Source organism: Osmerus mordax, chromosome 2 (genome assembly GCF_038355195.1).
Source record: "Osmerus mordax isolate fOsmMor3 chromosome 2, fOsmMor3.pri, whole genome shotgun sequence".
NCBI lineage: Eukaryota > Metazoa > Chordata > Actinopteri > Osmeriformes > Osmeridae > Osmerus > Osmerus mordax.
This window is the reverse complement of record NC_090051.1, coordinates 7882377-7902168: the sequence shown is the minus strand read 5'-3', so window position 1 is coordinate 7902168 and position 19792 is coordinate 7882377. Positions and strand designations below refer to the sequence as shown.

The 19792-nt window shown below is 40.5% G+C and overlaps 1 protein-coding gene across 5 annotated transcripts in view; it reads left to right on the top strand.

Annotated features, from left to right (window-relative positions):
- The first annotated feature begins 1443 nt into the window (after positions 1-1443).
- Positions 1444-19792, top strand: part of wdr75 (WD repeat domain 75) — a 40329-nt gene continuing 21980 nt past the window's right edge. For all 5 annotated transcript variants that reach the window (XM_067260614.1, XM_067260596.1, XM_067260623.1 and 2 more), the window contains exons 1-12: positions 1444-1529; positions 1946-2075; positions 2179-2244; positions 2338-2437; positions 7722-7846; positions 8128-8198; positions 16580-16696; positions 16775-16863; positions 16993-17151; positions 18032-18091; positions 18307-18422; positions 18515-18690. In XM_067260614.1, the coding sequence (XP_067116715.1) occupies positions 1444-1529; positions 1946-2075; positions 2179-2244; positions 2338-2437; positions 7722-7846; positions 8128-8198; positions 16580-16696; positions 16775-16863; positions 16993-17151; positions 18032-18091; positions 18307-18422; positions 18515-18690 (1295 nt within the window). The remainder of the gene's footprint in view (positions 1530-1945; positions 2076-2178; positions 2245-2337; positions 2438-7721; positions 7847-8127; positions 8199-16579; positions 16697-16774; positions 16864-16992; positions 17152-18031; positions 18092-18306; positions 18423-18514; positions 18691-19792) is intronic.

The window sequence follows — 19792 nt, the reverse complement described above, 5'->3', positions numbered from 1 at the left end:
TCCAAATTCGAATGAAAAAAACACCGACAAGTATGTTAAATTAGGCTTTGAAATCGTGACAAAATCATCACTCTTCTCGGTGTGACCGGAGGAGGAACGGCCGGGAGCGATGCTCGGTCCGGCTCCGCACTGCAAGAGAAGCCGTGTGTCCCTGAACCCCGTATGTCTCTGGTCCATGTTAAAATTATCCGCCATGAAATGGTTACTGCAGAGGTGGCTGTTGGAGTTTATCCGAAGCTTTCCATTCGGTGGCTCTTCACAAAATCAATCAACCCTTTTTTTCCTTTCCTCATCAATAGGGTAATTAAATAGCTGCAGTGCAGCTGAAGTTCTTGCATCCAGGAAAGATGCAGTTGAGGGTGGAGCGAGACATCCTGAAGCTAGCATCAATCATCAATATCTATGTTCTGTAGAGCACTTATCCGCCCAAGTACCTCCACAAAATCTACAATGTGTGCCAAAATAATATATCCTGACAAGCCGTGCTGATCAATTTGATCTCTAAGGCCAGCATGCGATCTCTGACACGACTAATGTCTTCCATCATCTACCGAATCTAGGTGTCCCTATCTGCCTTCGATCTTGTGCAGCTGCGTTGGTCAGAAGATAACCACGCCCCTCTCGTTCGCATGTGAACGAGAGGGGCGTGAATACAGAGAGGGGCCTAAATACAGAACAGAAATAAATGTGGTGCTCGGAAATATATGTGGCGTTAGGAAATAAGTCTCAAAAAATAAATAAATGTGGCATTAGGAAATAAAAGTCCCATGAAATAAATAAATGTTGTTTTTTCAAAAACGTCATTTTGAAATAAATGTATTTATTTATTGATGTTGGTAAATGGATTCAGCTATATAATTATATTATGCTATATTTATATATTTATTGACATATTTTTTTAATTTCAGAATTTATTTCATAGCCATATTTATTTATGTATGTATGTATTTATCAATTTATTTACCTATTTATTTATTTAATTTGGACTAACTCGGCGTTCCATACTTGTGCTCATTCAGCTCAGGTAAATCAGCCATCGGCTAATGTTCCCCTTTGTTCCAATTTATTTCTGTTCGTATCCGCGAACACATCCAGGGAACCTTTCTGGACGTAAGCAAATAAATGGGGTGCTATTTACCCATTTCGGATTGGTTTCAAACAAAAATCAGGAAAATGATTCTATGAAAAAGCTTTCAGTATGAGCCAGGTTCGAGAATCGAACAAATATTATTGGGGGAGATAGTTTTGGATATATTGACTGGAGTTAATGGCATAAAATCGACCGGACGAGTCGGCTACCAAATCGGAAATGCAATACGAGCCGAGGGGTGGGGGTCTTTCTGGTACAAAGTAACAAAGCACAATTTGTCTCATGACCTTTATTTTGAAACCTTTTGACGCAATCAAACGGAAATGTGCTACACCACGAGGAAAGTCACAAAGATGGTGGAACACGGAGAATGTCGCGTGGTTCAACGCGGTGGAAGCAAAATAAATGTCAGAAAACCAGTTATCACGAATGACTCCAGGTAATTGTATGTGTATTTTAATTTGCCCACTGTCATACTGCTAAAATACAGTTGTGTAACAAAAAATAGTATCTGCCAGCTTTCTAGTCAGTAATGTTAGACACTGATGGCTCGCCAAGACTAGCCTAGCTTAATTATTTGGCACTTGCTTGATCTTTCTTGTTAACAACGTTTGCAATGTATGCGCTGTAAAACGGCAAAGTATTGAAACTATATTAATTGGTTGATAGCCTGGAAGGTGGGTCATTAACGGCAAATTACGATTGCTAATATTCTAACACTGGGGTGACTTCCAGTCGGCAAACTTACTACATGCAAGCTGACCAACAACTGCTCACATCATGGCATGGACTAGAGCTAACTGGAACGCCTCCTGCAAGAACCATAAGCATTTATGGTTTTGTTGACCCCCTCAGATTATTATTATGTGCCTCTGGGGACTCGGTGAAGGTTTTTAGTGCATCCACCGCTGAATGCATCCATGATCTACAAGGTCACAGCAATCTTGTGACCGGGGTTGTCCTCAACCCTTTAAACCACTTGCAGGTTAGTCTGGCTAACTGTTAAGTGAAACTTTCGGTTATTGAATGTGTCACTAACAAAATGATCAGTGTGTGCGTTCATTATAACGTTTTTTTAAATAATGCAGATGTACTCTTGCTCAGAAGATGGCATTGTTAATCTGTGGGACTTCTCTGATGGCATCCTGATCAAGGTAGTCAAAATACTGTTTTCTGAATAAGTTCCACTACATTATTGCACAAAGGTGTCTGTGTGTATATGATCCTTTGATTCTGATTACTTGCAGACATTTGTCATTGGATATCCAATCTATTCTCTCCATGTCTCTGAGTACCACAGTGGAGTTGTTTTTGCTGTTTTACCCATGGCGAATAGCAAAGGATCCGGTAAGATTCAAGACCATACCATTCTCTACATTTAGTATTATTCTAAGGCAACACCCAAGTGGCCAGACTGCAGCCCATGCAGTCATTGCCAGACAGTGCCAATAGGAACTGAGTTATTATTTCCTGGAGCAACTATAGGAAAATAAATAGGGCTCACCTGCTACTCACTCCCATGATGCTCATTTTGTTATTTACTAAGGTGTATGACAAAAATATATCTGGGCTCGACGCTAACTTTTTCCCCCAAGGAAATTTAGGAGCAGTTTTACAAACATTTATTACATAAGAATGTATACTGCGTGTACTAAAAGAAACAGCTGTGGAATATGGAAAGCCATACAATGTTTCCTTTAGGATCTTTTTTTTTGCAATGGGGGCAGGTCTATCCGAATAACACCCCCCCTCCCCCCCCACCCCTCCCGAAACGAAACTGGAGACAACTATCAACTATGCCTTGTCCATTAATTGAAAATAGCAGGTGGTTGAAATGAGCGAGTCAACAGCAAATGCGTGAGACTTGAGCCCTGAAACATTGCTGTTTCTTTCACTATAAGTAATGTAATTAATTTGACATATAAATCATGAAGCAATGTGAATTATTTTCTCAATTTGTTTTGTTTTAATGAAAAAACAAAACTAAGTACTGATAAGAATAACGTTAAAGTACCGGATAAGCAGTATCGAAAATGGTGGTAATATTGTTAAAATCTTAACAATACCCATCTCTACTGGTTTGTAGTGTTGTACGGTATACCGGTACTGTTACCATACCGCGGTACTGGCTTTTTAGAAGGTACAATACTGGCATTAAGAAAAACGGTTACTTTTATATGCTGAAACAGTGCAGTTGAACCTCAGCGATAAAAGCTGTAGGCTAGTGTCATCAAGAAAAGCGGACCTGCATGTGATGTCACCAGTGTGCGAAATACCCACCAATATTCGGGGGGGGTCCCCATCTCCCGATTGTTGCGCAATACCAATCAACATTTTCAATATGCAGTAGCCCTATAACATTACAATAATTCATGGATGCAAGCCAAGACAGTCTATAGCCTACATGACTACACGCACGCACACACGTAACAATTTTCTATAATCCGATATGCTATAGTATTCGTAAAGCAACACTGAGGTTGCATTGGCTAAAGTTGTTTGGATGCACATTATTTTATAAAAAGGAGAGGCAAAGTTGTGCATTACAATGCAGACTTAACAATAACTGGCACCAGTCTGTTATTACGCTGTTGTCTACGCGAGACGCACTACAACATCTACACAGCTGTATAGGAAGTCAAACGGCGACAGAACATGTTCGGCACTCCCCTTACTTAAATCAAGTCTTTCAATAGGTGAAACTATGACTACTAACCTGAACTTCATTGCCACAGCCTAAACTTTGTCAATCTGTTCATGAAAATAATTAATTTCAGCCTAAACCGCACAATGGAACGTTACATCAAATTCAACCAACGCAATCGCTACCAAGACGAACACAGCAGTAGTCTAGTACTGTACCGTAGTAGTAAAATTTACCGGGACAGTTTCTCCACACAGGGCTATATCGCATTTTGCGTTGTTACTGACAATGATTGCTACCAGTGATCTTTTTATGAATGAGCGATTTTCCACTAAATAAACGTCAAGCTTATTTACGTTTTTTGGGGGCATATTTTCAGTTAGCAGATGGTACTGTTTGAATCGCGATTCCATCTTCTACTGCCGGTAACCTCGTAGAATAATCTTCAAAGGGGGTTCTTTATTAATGAATGAATGCAATATGAGTAGGCTAAATGCCTGAAAATATCACAAGAAGGGAAAACTTAAAAGGACGTTTAAGTCATAGAGATTAGGTAAATTTTTAGACCGATCAACCAAATTTATTTGTTTTGATTCAGCTATGAGGCTGCCTCTTGCAGTAGAAATGATAAGACATCTATTTCATTCTACACTTCACTCGTATTTTGAGTACAATGAGGTATCATTGGATTCCCTGGATCAAGCTAAAATAATGCTTTACACATCCGCCAGTCAAAAACCGATACTCTGATTCAATCACAAGTTCATATGAAGACTTGAGAATGTAACTACCACACCACAAATGACCCACCATTACCCATATGAGGCGCTACGGCCACGCCCCAATTGTCCATTTACGAAGTGATGCCATTTGCATCCCTGAAATTTATTAGATATGCCTTATTTCTCATGAGGAACAAAAAGCCTCAAGAACCTATAACGGCTGCCATATTGGATTTTTCTGTATAATAAAGATTAAGAAAACAAGTTTTTTTGCTACTCCTCACTCAATTCTGGTCCAAACTTCCCCAGAATTGGCCCACATCATCGTCAGAGCAACCCCCACTCATCGCTTGGTCTTTAGCAAAGGCCCATGTGGATCTTGATGGTATTGCATTTCTGATTTTGTGTGCAATGGTAAAAAGTTCTCAAAATCCTGAAACATTGATAGTATAGGCCAAGAGTAACTACCACACCACAAATGGCCCAATATCACCCAGGTGACGCTACAGGCCAAGCCCTGATACACAAAGATACAATGCTTTCTGGAATGGGTAGGCACACCAAGCCCCCTCCCTTCACTCCTTGGCTTGAAATAAAATCCCTTGTGGATCTTGATGGTATTGCATTTCAGATTTGGTATCCCATTGGTAAGTCTACAGCATGGATTTTTCTATACAGTGACAATTTGTGAAGAATATACATTTTTCAATGGTTCGCAATGTTTTGGAGGAATCCGCTATTGCTGCTTGCAGCTATATTTTATTTTTATTCTAGTTCCATGGGAGTCAATGGCAGCCCCTAGAACCATACTATAACTTTTTGTGAAATTTGGCACACTCATTAACGACAGTTCCTTCTATACCTACACCAACTTTCATGTCTCCCATTAGACCACTCTAGCGCCACCAATGGGTCAAAGTTGGACTTGTGTTTACACACGCAACTTTTTAAACGTATGACTGATTTACAAAAATCAGGTACCATGATGAGGTATACCGGTTATATAGATTTTCTGCCATTTCCGGTTTTATCAAAAACCTTTGAAAGCCTACTCCTCCTATAATTATTTAATTTCAATTAAATCAATTTTCCCCAGAATTGGCACACATCATCGTCAGAGCTACCCTCACTCAGGCATTATTTATATATTTGATTTTCAAAACCGTTTGTCCGGTACAACAATTTGATGTTGCTTAAAAATGTAATATATTGTGTTCAACAAAAATATTTTATATCTATAATCACAATATCGTGAAACCTTGGTATTGTATTGGTAAGGTTATCATACCGTCCAAATCTTATACCGGCCCATGCCTAGTGTTCGTAAAAGAAATTTCCGGTTCGCGCACATCAATTTTTTACGACTGTATTAGGTCCAGGGTAGGTAAAAAAAAAAAAAAAGAATAAAAAGGGATAATTAATTGGGATAAACAATATTATTGCACACACGTCAATTGTAATTTTCAGTCCATTTTATGCTACTGATTACATAATGACCCACCCCCTCAAAGCGAGTTGTCACAGCTGTTTGCACGTCTGTCGCTTCACTCCATCATCCCTTATTGTTTACAACGTTAACAATAAGGTTGGCTTTGCCTTTTCAGCTTGAGATATACTAGGTGTGGCGTGAGAGTGTGTGAGATGGTTGAAATGCGTGTCTCACGGCCAATGCGTGGGAGTTGGCAGCCCTGTTTGTCAAAAGTTTGCAGCATATTTGTAAATGCTGGTTTTTCAACCGTGTTTAATGGCTGCATCTCTTTGGCTATATAGCGAATTACGCTATCCGTGAGTGTGTGCCATTTCGCGCTGTCACATTTATATTTGCACTGTCGGGAAAAGGCATCTGTAACAGAACTGTTTGGAAGACCCCTTTCCAGCTCCAGCTGCAGTTGTTGTTCACAGGTTGAAAAACTGGATGGGATAGTTATGTATTGCTAGGTGAGATGTTAGGTTAGTTGCCTCTTTTCGTTTCCACTGTTTTTAAACAAAGTCGACATACCGGCTCGTTCACGTTAATTGGCTCTCATCTCATTCGGCTTAAAGACCAAATGTTCCCACACCGGAGCTGAAGATTGCGGCTTTGAAACCAAGTCCATTTTTACTTGTTCTTCCTAACTAGCTGTAGATGTCACAAAACAGAACACTTTATAACACAGAGAGCTCACGCATTCTCTTCACCTGTCGGTGTCCGCTCTGTGTGTGTGTGGAGACACTAGTCCCACCTACGCTTTCGACACAGAAAGCAGACAAGATGACTGAGGCAGCGGGATCGACTAAAATGTTGGTGACATTCATTTTTATGTAAAAATTAATATAATCATTTTTTATTATAAAAATGATCAGTTGCAATATATCGCGGCACCAAAAATTATTGCGCTCATTTCCATATACCGTGCGATAAGTCAATATATTGACTATCGCGACAGGCCTAAACCTCATTGCTTCACTTTGCATGGTCAACCTCATCAAATCACAGACGCCTTGCCATGTATAAAGCCTGCAGTAATGGATAACCTGATCAAATTATACTTTTCGATAGGTTCGTGGTTCAACAGGACACAGCCAAGACCCTGTGCTCTTCTAAGCTGATCCACACCTTGAGGATCGACTAATTTGAGGATCTGTCGTATTGTGTCCTGTTGAACCACAAATCGAATTTGAATTTACCGTAGATGTAACCAGCGATATCTTTGCATCTGTCCATTGCATTGTAGTTCCTGATGCACAAAAGCTATCACCAGAATTGGACTGTGCACGCAAGAGAGCAGAATTCGACTGCGTGCGAGAGAGCAGAATTGGACCTATGTGTGCCAGGCGCTCGCTTGCAGCTACCTGTACAACTCTCGGTTGTTGAATTTATGCACGAGTACTTGTATCTTACGAGTGAAAAGTTTATATCTGTGCATGTGAAAGAATCTGCGCTCGCGACATTTGACATAAATCTGACTCAATAAGAAGGGTCTGTGCCTACCTCTGGCAGGGCTGTGCGTGAAGATGTTTGTCAACTTGAGGAGGCAAAGACGGCACTGTTGGTATTGATACTGTTGCAGATGAGTATCTAATCCAATAAAATAAAAATATATATCGATTAGTATCCGAGCATCCATTTTTTTCACAAACCTAGTCTGTATAGTAAGTGGTTGTCTATTTGCATTGTATTAGTATTATAGCATTCTGGAGACATTTTTTGGGAGATACTGGTATTCCATCTTTCCATCTTTTCTCATTTGACATGGACTGTGATCCGTTAATTTTCACTTTTTAGAGATGTTCCAGTTGGTTGCAGTAAATCTTCCTCGCTGTGGAGACCAGCAAGTAGAGGCACGAGAACTTTCTGCTGTGCTCAGCAATGTTGATTCCAATCCTGAAGCTACCTGTTTTGGTAAAGGGGTATGTACGCTTTGCTTTCTGTCCCATCACAAACTCTGAGGTCCAAAACATCCTATTCCTTTTGAAGAATACAGCATGACAGATGAATGAACTGTAAAATGTGTCCACCATTCTTTGTGAAACAAACGTATACCCCGAATATTTTTATATTGCCATACATCTAAGGGACTTGTGTTTTTTCAGATGACAGTGTTAATGTCTTGAGCAAATAGTAGATTTTCAAAACCCAACTTTTCCATGCAGATACACAAATAAAAAGCTGACTTTGCCCCTTTTCACAGGGGGAATACATTGCTTCGGCTAAATGTTTACAACTTGAAGTGTATTTCTTTCAAAAGCAGAAGACTTACAAGTAAGTAATGTTAAATAAAACGAGTAGGATTCTCCAGTATAATAAAGTTTTCAGCTAGCCAGCAGCTATGTCTAGGCGCATGTGTTTCTTCCTCCGCTTTTTGTGATCGTAACCCTTTGTAACTATGCTTAGTACATGTTTCAAAACTTACAATTTCTTGAAGAAAATGTAGTACAGTTAAGACAACAGTTACAAACTCACTTATTTGCAGTGTAACATGGATTGCCCAATTGACAATATGAACTACAAAAAACGAGTGCTTTTGTTGTTGAATATTGTGTGTTTAATGTGTTATTTGTGTTAATGTATAATTCACGTTATGAATAGACACAAATTACTATTAATTACACTGTCTGGTGACTAGCTTGCAGTTAGTAAGTTATTGTCTACTTATGGCTACCGCATGTTGCATACAGTTGGAATATTGGTTGATTTGCCAGTTGCCAAATGGTAGGCATTTTAATAGCAAGCTAGCAACAGCTGAGCAAGTCTAGATGTAACAGGTTTTCTTGAACCCTAACAATACAGAAGATTTCTGTTACTATTTTACTGCAATTACTTGCACTAAATGGTGCTAACAAAGCTGGCACAGATATTGGAATCGTTTTCTTTAGATTGCCTTGAGATAATGACCCATATTACAGTCAGAACATACAGGAGTTTACTTTACCAGGAATATATTTCATCAGATGATATGAGATATCCAGCCTGCATTGTACTAGAAATACAAAAGAATATGACTGACACTGGTGTTTGGTCACAGGTGTCAGAAACACCTATATACACGGATGCAGTTACCTGTCAATATCCAGATAATCCCATTTCATCTTGAGTAGAAGGGCCAGATGCAGCCTGCTTTGACTGGGGGTGCAGTGAACATTTCAGGGGGGGTATCATAATTACGGAAAGGGTTCGTATAATTTTTTTATATCGATGACATAAAACTGCTTAACGATCCGAATGATAATCAGGCGCGGAGCCAGACGTTGTAAACGTTTGGGGCTTAGCCCAAACCTAGGACGTAGTCTGGTTTGATGTGATGCTAGATAGGGACTTCCAGACTTAATGTGAGCACGTACAGCGCGCGACTGGCATTTCATTTGAGTGCAAAATAGTTTGAGCTTTATGTAAAATAAACGTTGAGGACCTTGGCTGAAAATGTGCATGGGTACGTTTGCAGAACCAGCTGCTTTGGAGTTCTGTCATTCAAACCATGCTCGCCTTCACCCACAGCAGCGGCAATGACAAACAGCTTGACCATTTTGCAGAACGCTGTCTTCTGCATCAGATTCACAGCTTCCACAATTGGCTTTCTGTTATTGAGCTGACTACTCCATGCTTCAGTAAATACAAAAATGGTATGTTACATGTGATAAGGGACTTCACCTGGGGCCTCATGAATAAAAGATTGCGCAGTTTACATACCAGAAGATGGCATACGGCCAAAACTTGAAAAGTACCTACGCACAGAAATATTCACATCTTTAAAACCGGTCCTACGCCAGGTCCTGCGCACCTTTCCTTTATAAATCACAACGTGAGATTGACCGCACGTCAGCAAGCCACTGACCCCGCCTTGCCTCCTCCCATAAATGAATATGCAGATGGCTTCTAAATGCGCCCCTGAGGTCATTTCTTTGTCTGAATTAAAATGGCTAAACACGCAAAAATCACAGACTGTGAGATCGAGGTTCTAACAACCCAGGTGGAGGTGAGGAAATGTGTCCTGTTTGGCGGCCTGTCATCAGGTATTAGCAAAAAAAGATAGTCGGCAGAGTGGAAAACTGTCACTAGGGCCGTAAATGCTGTGGGTTCGGAAAACCGGACCATGGCATAGATTAAGAAGAAATGGTGCCGTGGAAGTTTTTGAGAGAATCAATTGTAAAGCTGAAGTCGGGTGAAGTACAGAGTTGATGTTTATTTGACATATGACGTCAACATAATAACGTTACCAACATAACATCATCGACATACAAACATAAGACAATAACACAAAGACAATTCCATACAGCTCCATCTAGCATTATAGAATGGGACCGGGAGAATCCAGTGACCCCCAAGTGACAAGAACTCTTCCAGGTCACCCAGACTTCCCGTCTCTAGACTTCACGTCTCCTAGTTAGGTGTCATAAAACTACAGGTGGCATCTCTACCAAATGGAGCTGAATCAACATTCATTGTATCAAGCTTCTTAGCCAGCTGTAAACTTATTTTAAAGGTGGATTAAACATTTTTTGGCAGGTAATTATGTTTTTTGAATAGTCAACGTATGACGGTAACTGTAGTAGAAACTTTATTTTGTCATGTTTAGTGAGTTTCGGTAGCCTGGTCCTAACCAGACTCTCATACATTTCATTTGTAGAGTCTGGGCTCGCTCCATTGACAAGCGTTGACTTCCTTGTAGGCGGGTACTCTGTTGAAGTTTAAAACTATTGGATCTGCCTAGAGCCAGTCTGATCTGCCATAACCAATCGCTAGCATTCGCTTTAGCCAATTCCTTCACCACTACTGTAATAGCTAGCTGCCGTAGCTGGAAAATCAAACTGTTCCCGAACCCCGTGGGAAGTAGGGCCACAACATCATGGCCACCAACAAAACTCAGCAAAACTTGTTCTTGCTCCGGCATTAGCTTATGGATATTCGGCAGCATTGCCACAACGGACCGAATGGCTTCGCTCGCATCTTTCTCCGCCGCCATTAAGGAACTACAACACAAACTAGCGCACTACATCGTCATCATTCTCAGCCACTCCCTCTGTTCGCTGATTGGACAGGTAGAAAGTTAACCTGAGACATCTGATATGCATACCTCATGCCCAGACCTAGTACAGAAGCAAAATGAAAATTGAGCGGAAGTACGTAGGAGGGCAGAGCCAGGCTAGAGTTTCGGCACTTCAGTTAGAATTCGCCACGTTACAGAGCCAGAGAAGACTTTGCAGACGGCCCACACATTCTCACGTCAAGTTAATGTTTATACATCACTCCTTGTGCGTGAAAACCAGCGTGCGCAAGCTTTTCGTGCGTCCGCAACGTTTATACATGAGGCCCCAGAACATTTAAACCTTGAAAATCCCCAGCCAACTGCAGTCTCAACTGTACCCAAATAGAGGATTGTTTGTCAACTGTAATAGAGGAAATTCAAGTGGCTCTGAGTAGTCAAGAGATGTGGTTTTAATACAATTTATTTAGATTATACAATTACGTAATATTAAACAAAGCTTTGCTGATCAGTCATTACGAAGGAGGTGCTAGCCACAGGTCGTTCGCAAGAGTGATGAAGAACAACCCTAAAACCCTGCCTTATATAAACTTTAGATCAAATGGTTCTTCTGATGGTCAATCTATCAATGTAGCAAACTCTGTGATTGGTCAGCACTGCTCAGTGACAGTTTGACTCCATACCAAGTGTCCCACAGTACTTTGATGCCCCAGCTCCCTCTCTAAAGAAGGAGATGGTTAATGATACACAAACAGGACACAATCTCCTTGGCCAAAAGGTTAGGTCAGCTCGCTCAACTGAGATAACAATCTCCCCCAAACCCCAGACCTAACTAAGACCCTCTGGCTCTTAGTTAGGTATCATAAAACAACACCATAAATACCTTAAGACAATCTAAGTGTCCATTCTACAGAGTAAACCACACCACAGAGCCTCAGTTTCTAACATTCGTCTGTCTATAACAAAGGAACTTACTTTTTACCACTTAAAGAAACATAGATATTGTAACTGTCAAAAACTGCCATAACACAACCACAAGATGGCAGTAACCTAATGAGGATGGGGGGAAATCACTCACTGACTGCACTCTTGTCTAACGTTAGCCAAGTTAACTAACTTGCAAGCAAGCCTTTGTGGCTAACGCACTATCAGTGCTAGCTAACATTAACTAACTAAGCTTAAACTAGCTAAAGCGAACTAAATAACTAGTAATAATTATTTTACAATTCACTCACGGTAGGCGATGGCGTGTTGCTTGGTCGCCTGGTGACGAAAGGCCACGGATTTCTTAACCCATTAATGAGTAGCGTCACACATGATCGTTAGAATGCGGGTCCCACAGCGTAACGTCGCATATGTGATTCAAACATTGCAATTGAATATTTTTTCGATAGACAAAAACTATGCGACAAACGCTTAAGTATGGCTTCAAAATGTACGAATGAGAAGGATAACAAGTAACACTAGCATGGTAGTAGCATTGCTACGAGTATTATGCTAGGTAACTAAGCCCTGAAGCTAACTAAAGCTAGCTAGCTACTGTTTCAGAAAAACAACTTGCACTTTGGGGACCGTTGGAAATATTTAGAACTCACACATCAAAAGGTTAATGTTTTTGCTCCCCTTGATGAAGTCAGCAGAAAAATTTGCCTGTGCTGGACAACAACTTTGGCCACTAGTTGTCCACAAGTTCGACATGCTGTGCAAAAATGTTTTTCTCGTCATCTCCCTCCACCCCAAGCCAATATAGCTTCCATTTTTTTATGGTCTCTGGGTGAGTGAATTTCATCTTTGGAACCTGAGATGGTGATGGAGACTGTTTGCTGATCCTCAGTTCTCCTCACACTCAGTCACAGATCTCATTAAGACCACTTACCTTTGTACCATTTCAGGTTGTTCACTGGACTTGAACTGCTTAAATTTCAATAATAACTGGAAAAAATTGGGTGTTCTAAAACTTTTGACCCGTAGTGGAGGTAAAGCAGGGCTCGACAATAACGATGGCCTGGGGCCAGTAAAAAGTAACGTTGGGACAGTTAAACTAGCAACTCACTGTCCCGATCGAGCCACAAAAAAACGCATTGTAAAACTGAACATCATGTATGTTTTGCTATCTGCTAAATGCATAAATAACTGCAGCAAAGGAGAGCTACAAGTTGAAACGGAAGCAACTTTTTTTTATGGAACTAAGATGCACTGTGTCGTCTGTCATATGTTCCCGTCTAACGCCGTGGCTACACCGAGCGTGGAAATTCTGCCTTGCGGACGCCGTGTGGACTCAGCAGAGTTCTAATCCGTTGTAAGCAATGAGAGACGCGGAAACAGAATGTACGCACCGACAATTTCCGCGAGGTTTGCGTGACCCTTTTTACATAGTCTGGTAATAAATCTATGAAATGTAATGAAAATTATTATATATTTTGCTGTAAATAATGAAGGAAGCAATAAATCCGACTATTTCCCAAACCCTCGAGAGCTGTTTCCATGGAGATTTAACTTTTTGAGCGATTTTAACGTTGCTTTTCTATTTGAAGATACGACAGTGATAGTAAGTAGGTAGATTCAGGGTTCAAGATTCAAGTGTTAAATAGTAAATAGGATAGTTGAGTGTTTATAAAATGAATAAACAAAGTCAGCAAAACAGATAACGTATTCATCTTCAACGTGTCCAGTGTAGCCGGTTAAATAAAAGTTCCGCTCCGTGAACGTTCTATTTCCGCACGCCAGAATTTCCGCACTTGGTGTAGCCGTAGCGTAAAGCGGTTCTTTCTACACAGGCACCGACAATTTTCGAAAACAATCCCTGACCAGCCATGCTAATAGCAGACAGCACCTGGTTTGCGTGACAGCTAAGCGGGTGGTTGACAATACATCTTCCGGGCAGTTGACTATGCTGGTCAGGAATTTAAATGCAAATGCCCATCGTGTTATTGCACGACTTATAACAACGGCATATCACGTAATTAAGACAGACCAGCCGTTCGACTCGTTCCCCTGGGTTATTGAACTGCAGCAGAAGAATGGTGTTGACTTGGGTACTCGGTATCATACTGATGAAATGCTATGAAAGCTTTTATATATTAGCATTGAGGGACCAGAGATTTCAGTTTCAGCCAGACAGAGTTGTGCAGAGAGAGCTGTCAGCAGGGGCGAGAGCACGTCATGTTTGAGGTTAAAAGTCAATTGTTTTGCTGACTATTACCTTTTAGTTTTTTTCACTAGAAATGTGATTTAATTTGTTCTTTTCCAGGATGTGTTTAATAAATGGTTAAACATGTTAACAGAATAACATAACTTATAAGTCTTTGGTTTTGTTGTAACAAAAAAAAATTACAACTTGTGGAGGGGGGGGGGGGGGGCAGTAGAAATTGTCTTGGGGCCAGTAAGTTTCAAACCCACTGGCCCAGTGGGGCCAGCGCCAAAAAATGTTAACGTTGAGCCCTCTAAAGTTACAAATACAGAATGCAGAAAATTGCTAAACTCATTGGGTGTGCTTTGCCGAAGGCAATTGTTAAATGAGTTTAGCAATTGCCCCCCTAAAACTCAGTCAATATTTGGCCTACATAGACAACCTAGGTGTCAAAAGTTTCGTCTTGGTAGAGATTGAGTTGCTTCTATTGGGATTTACATTCCGTTGCATGGTTTATGCTCAAGTTACGTTTTTGTGGCAAAAAGTGAGGCTAACGGTGGCCAATTTGCTAGTCACAGTCACTGACGTCACTAAAGTCACGAAAACACGCGTGGCTACCTGTAGCAGAACATTCGTTTCGCATCTGTTAACTTGGGGGATAGCTAGGCTAACTATAGCTTTACTGCAAGGCAGCTGCAAAAACGCCACAAGCAAAGAGGCCAGGGTGATAATAACTATTTAATCATTTTACTTTGTGATGTGAAACACAATTGTGAAATGTAATGTACAATATTAGCTGATATTATTAAGGAAGTAGGCCCACATCTACTTTCGGTAGTCTACTATTTCACTGAAGCATTAGCATGACATCAGCCTCTGTTGCCCGGGCAACACATACTACAGTGGTCTATGATGCATCTGTTTTCAATCGTTAAAATAAACATTCCTCACAAATACATTTTCGTTGTAGGATTTATTATGACATTACATTTATTCATTTAGCAGACGCTTTTATCCAAAGCGACTTCCAAGAGAGAGCTTTACAAAGTGCATAGGTCACTGATCATAACAACAAGATAGCCAAAAAACATCGCGAGTAGCCAAAACATGAAGCACACATTGTGAACAACCAAAGTAAGTGCCAACGGGAAGAACCATAAGAGCATGTAGTTAAACAAGTTACAATTAAACAACCTGAACCGCTATAAGTGCAAGTGTACCTGTGGAAAAAAGCAAGCAACAGTAATAAAAATAATATATCACAGCGAGAACAAAATTTTTTAACAGTTACCACTAACCACAAGAGCAACAAGTCTCTAAGCAAGAGTCATTGTGATCCTTGAGGAAACTAACATCGGGTCAAGCGAACCATTCCTAAGTACCGTTGTACTCCCGGAACAAGTGCGTCTTGAGCCTTTTCTTGAAGGTGGAGAGACAGTCAGTATCTCTGATGACATTACATTACAAGTAAACGATTTGTTGGTGAAATTATCATTACCTGTTGTTTCAAACCAGTGTTGCTCACTGCAACGCTGTAGCCTACGCGAGACACACTACAAAAACATCTACACAGCTGTTTAGGAAGTCAAACGGCGACAGAACATGTTCGGCACTCACCTTACTTTAATCAAAAGTCTATCTAACTACTAACCTGAACTTCATTGCCACAGCCTAAACGTTGTCAATCTGTTCATGAAAATAATTATTCAGCCTAAACCGTACAACGGAACGTTACATCGAATTCAACCAAAGCAATCGCTACCAAGACGAACACAGCAGTAGTCTAGTACTGTACCGTAGTAGTACAATTTACCGGGGCAGCTTCTCCACACAGGGCTATATCGCATTTTGCGTTGTTACTGACAATCATCGCTACCAGTGAGCTTTTTATGAATGAGTGATTTTCCACTAAATAAATGTCAAGCTTATTTACGTTTTGGGGGGCATATTTTCAGTTAGCAGATGGTACTGTTTGAATCGCGATTCCATCTTCTACTGCCGGGTAACGTCGTAGAATAATCTCCAAAGGGGGTTCTTTAATAATGAATGAATGCAATATGAGTAGGCTAAGTCATACAGATTAGGTCAAATTTTACACCGGTCTGCCAAATGTATTCGTTTTGATTCAGCTATGAGGCTGCCTCTAGCAGTGGAAATGAGAAGACATCTATTTCATTCTACACTTCACTCGTATTTTGAGTTGTAAATGAGCAGCAAAAAAAATATGCTTTTAAATCTATGTAATCTTTATAAATAATAAGTATGCATTTTTATATAAAATATACAGAAATATCAGTTGTAAAAATGTCATTAAAAAACGGACCCCTGTGCAACCGACGCAAGCAAGCACACCCTACAATTTCCCCAGAAATTGTACCCTCTCTAGTTGATCAATTGTGAGGGCTTTGGGCCTCACAAATGTTTATGACAGACGTGTGGGTATATTTCACCTTCTTCTGATCTACGATTTGTTGCATAATATAGTGTTGAAACTGTTTAAATTATCTTATGTAATTTTAATTGTCTTCTCAGGTTTTTTTTGAGTGCAAGCTGTAAGAAAGGGGCAAGGAACGTTTTCACATGCATCTCTTGTCATCCTAAAGAGGACTGCATTGCAACTGGTCATATTGATGGCAAGATTCGCCTGTGGTGAGTTGCACAAAGGCCAAGGATTTCAAGTCTATTCATGGTTCTGTGATTCATATTTTGTCATCTCTTTTACTACAGGAGAAACTTCAACCACAATAAGGAGTACACTTACTCCACCTTACACTGGCACCACAACACAGTCAACTCACTTTGTTTTACACCAGAAGGTTTGTCATTCCTGGTTTGTTTTCAATTAATTGTGCATATTATGTTGGTATACTGCAATATGGTAGCAATTTATGTAGAGCTATGGTTTCTCCAATGGTCTAAGTCGGTTTTGATTTATCTTGTTTAAGGCACAAACTTGCTTAGTGGAGGGTCTGAGTCTGTGCTGGTTCAGTGGCGCTACACACAGGAGAACCAGAAGGACTTTCTGCCTCGTCTCGGTGCCACCATTACACACATCACAGTGTCACCAGATGGGACGCTCTGCTGCACCTCGCACTCTGACAACAGTAAGGAGGGATCTCACAAACTCATGACCCATGGCACAGTATCATAGATAGATTTGAAAAGTCATAGAATCATCTTTTATTCATGGCCTGATCACCGTTTTGATAATGCCCGACGAGGTGTACAATATCATCCAATGATGGACGATGCAGAGGTGTGAACCGTCCGACGCGCATGTTAGCCATCTGATATCTATAGTCCACTCAGCTCATATAACCCATACTGGCTTTCCTTTGGCTGAGCTATTAGCCAGAAAGCTAACGCCATGCTAGTAAGATTCTAAGACAATAACATTGTGTACGGTTGACAAACAGTAAATATAATTTGACAGTACGTTTGACAAGAAGACTAGCTATCCAGCCATGTCATTTTCCCCAAATCAATATCAAGATTTTCCAGAACAAAATAATCGGCCATGTGTAGCCTAAACGACTGTCGTGTTGGCCTACAGGCCGCAGCCTGGCTGAAAGTAGAATGACTAGCAAGATGAATGGCGAATGAGATGTGCGATGAGCGGTTATGTGACACAGTGAATTAAGAAAATGTATATTCTCCAAATAAGTTAAAATAAATTAAGTCACTCGTTGGAAAAAGATTTGAGCTTGTTTAATGTTTCAATAAATTGTAAACGGAGGCTTTGACTGCATCCCTGTTGCTATGGTTACTTATTCAGACACACTCATACTATGTAGCAGCGCAATAATTTAGAACGGGAAACAGACAGTTTTACTGGAATTACTTTGTAGGTGTACATTATCACCTGACAACGGACACCCCTACAACCCAGACCATGGTTTAAGTCACTGTAAATAACTCTTCTGCTGAAATGGATCTCACCATTATTCACGAATTGTCTACTATCTTTCCTTGTGTGCCTTAAAGAGATTTCAATCATCCAGAACGGTGTTAATGTGTCTGCCATCATTCAGGGTCTGGTCAAAGGTCAGTAACCTTACGTACCTTAGGCTTCCTTACGTACATTTCCTCACAATACCTGGTGAAATGTTTTGGCCTAAGAGGAATGTAAACTTTAAAGTAAATGTTTATGATTTTTTTTATTTTTTTTTATTTTACATAGCATGTGTATGTAGAGCACACTCCCTGCTATCTATTAACGGGGAAATGTTCACGTTTTCCTCTCTCCCCCTGACGCCCAGATGAGAAAGTGTGGACAGATCTAGTGATTGACCCTCGGAGTAAAGCTTTAGTGCTCAATGGTAAACCAGGACATCTGCAGTTCTATTCTCTCCAGCAAGACAAGCAGCTGTACAACGTAAGCTTTCCATATAATTCCTTTGCCCTGTTCTTTGTTACATGTTGGATATTTGTTTAATAGCTGACATACTTCTTTTTCTCTCCATGCAGTTAGATATTGTACAGCAGGAGTACATTCATGAGGCAGGATTAGACCAGTTTGAAGTAGTCAAAGCTACATTTGATTCCTACGGTGACTGGCTTGCAACGGTGGAGCAGAGAAGACAGGAAGGCTCTGGGCCAGAGATCAATTTGAAACTCTGGGCAAATGATGAACAGACACAGAGGTACTTTTATAGAACTGTTACTAGTGGTGCAACGGATCGGAAAAAAATTCGGATCAGCAAAATATTTGCCATAACTGCTCTTCATTTATTGCGACTTAAATCATGCGGGAGGCTTTTCAAGTTCTTCCGCTCCTCTGCCACTGCAGTTTTTCTTATAAGCTCTTTTGCAAAGCGAGCATCGCAGATTAATTGGTTTGGATTCAACATTCCCCGTTCACAACACAAGCACTTTTTTGTGCTTGCAAGCTTGCTCTGTTGGTTGGTTTGTCTATAAGCATGTAGGGCTTGGAGTGGCACTGTACTTTCCAGCCAAATATATTCTAGCAATCCAGTTCCAAGTTATCACCTTTGGCGAGACTGGCCTTCCTCCTTGTGAAAGCTTATTTTTTGAAACCACTGTCAATCAAACTCGAGCTGGAAGCAAGTTCAGTCAAGAATAGAGGGAACTGTTTCTCATATTTGAATACATTTTCAAATAAAGTAGCTTTGCGACAAAAGTAGGTATTTTGTTGACTTAAGCCATTTGTTACATTTAATTTAAATTTCCCTATTCACATTCATGTAATCTACTAGGGTTACTGTACAGTGCAATGTCCTTTTTTGTGTGTAAAAAGGTAATTAATTTGCCTTTTTGTGGACCAATAAGCATACTTGTTTGGGTGCACAACCTATATATCATTTTTAATTTACCTTGAGGGGTATTAAGTAATAAATCCTGTAGAGCAATTGATGCCATTCAATATCTGAACGATTTAAGTGGATAAGCGTGAGGCAGTTTCCCCTACTTAGTGCGGATAGCCGGTCACATGACCCCCTAGTCTTCAGACAGGGACGTTGTTACTGACACATAATGAGCATCATATTTTCAACTTGCAGATGGCAGTGTTTAAGTTGAGAATCCAGCTAAGATACTGCCGGTGACAAAGTTGTTATGGTGTGTGTCCAATACAGCGTTTTTTAATGCTCTGCCCTGCTTGCCTTCCCACAGTTCACCACTCTCGGGGGGGTGTCAGACAGGTTAATACAGTGTTATATTCACCCTGGTACAAAATTAAGAAAATACTCATCAGAGAACGACAACAGCTGACACAATCGTCAACGG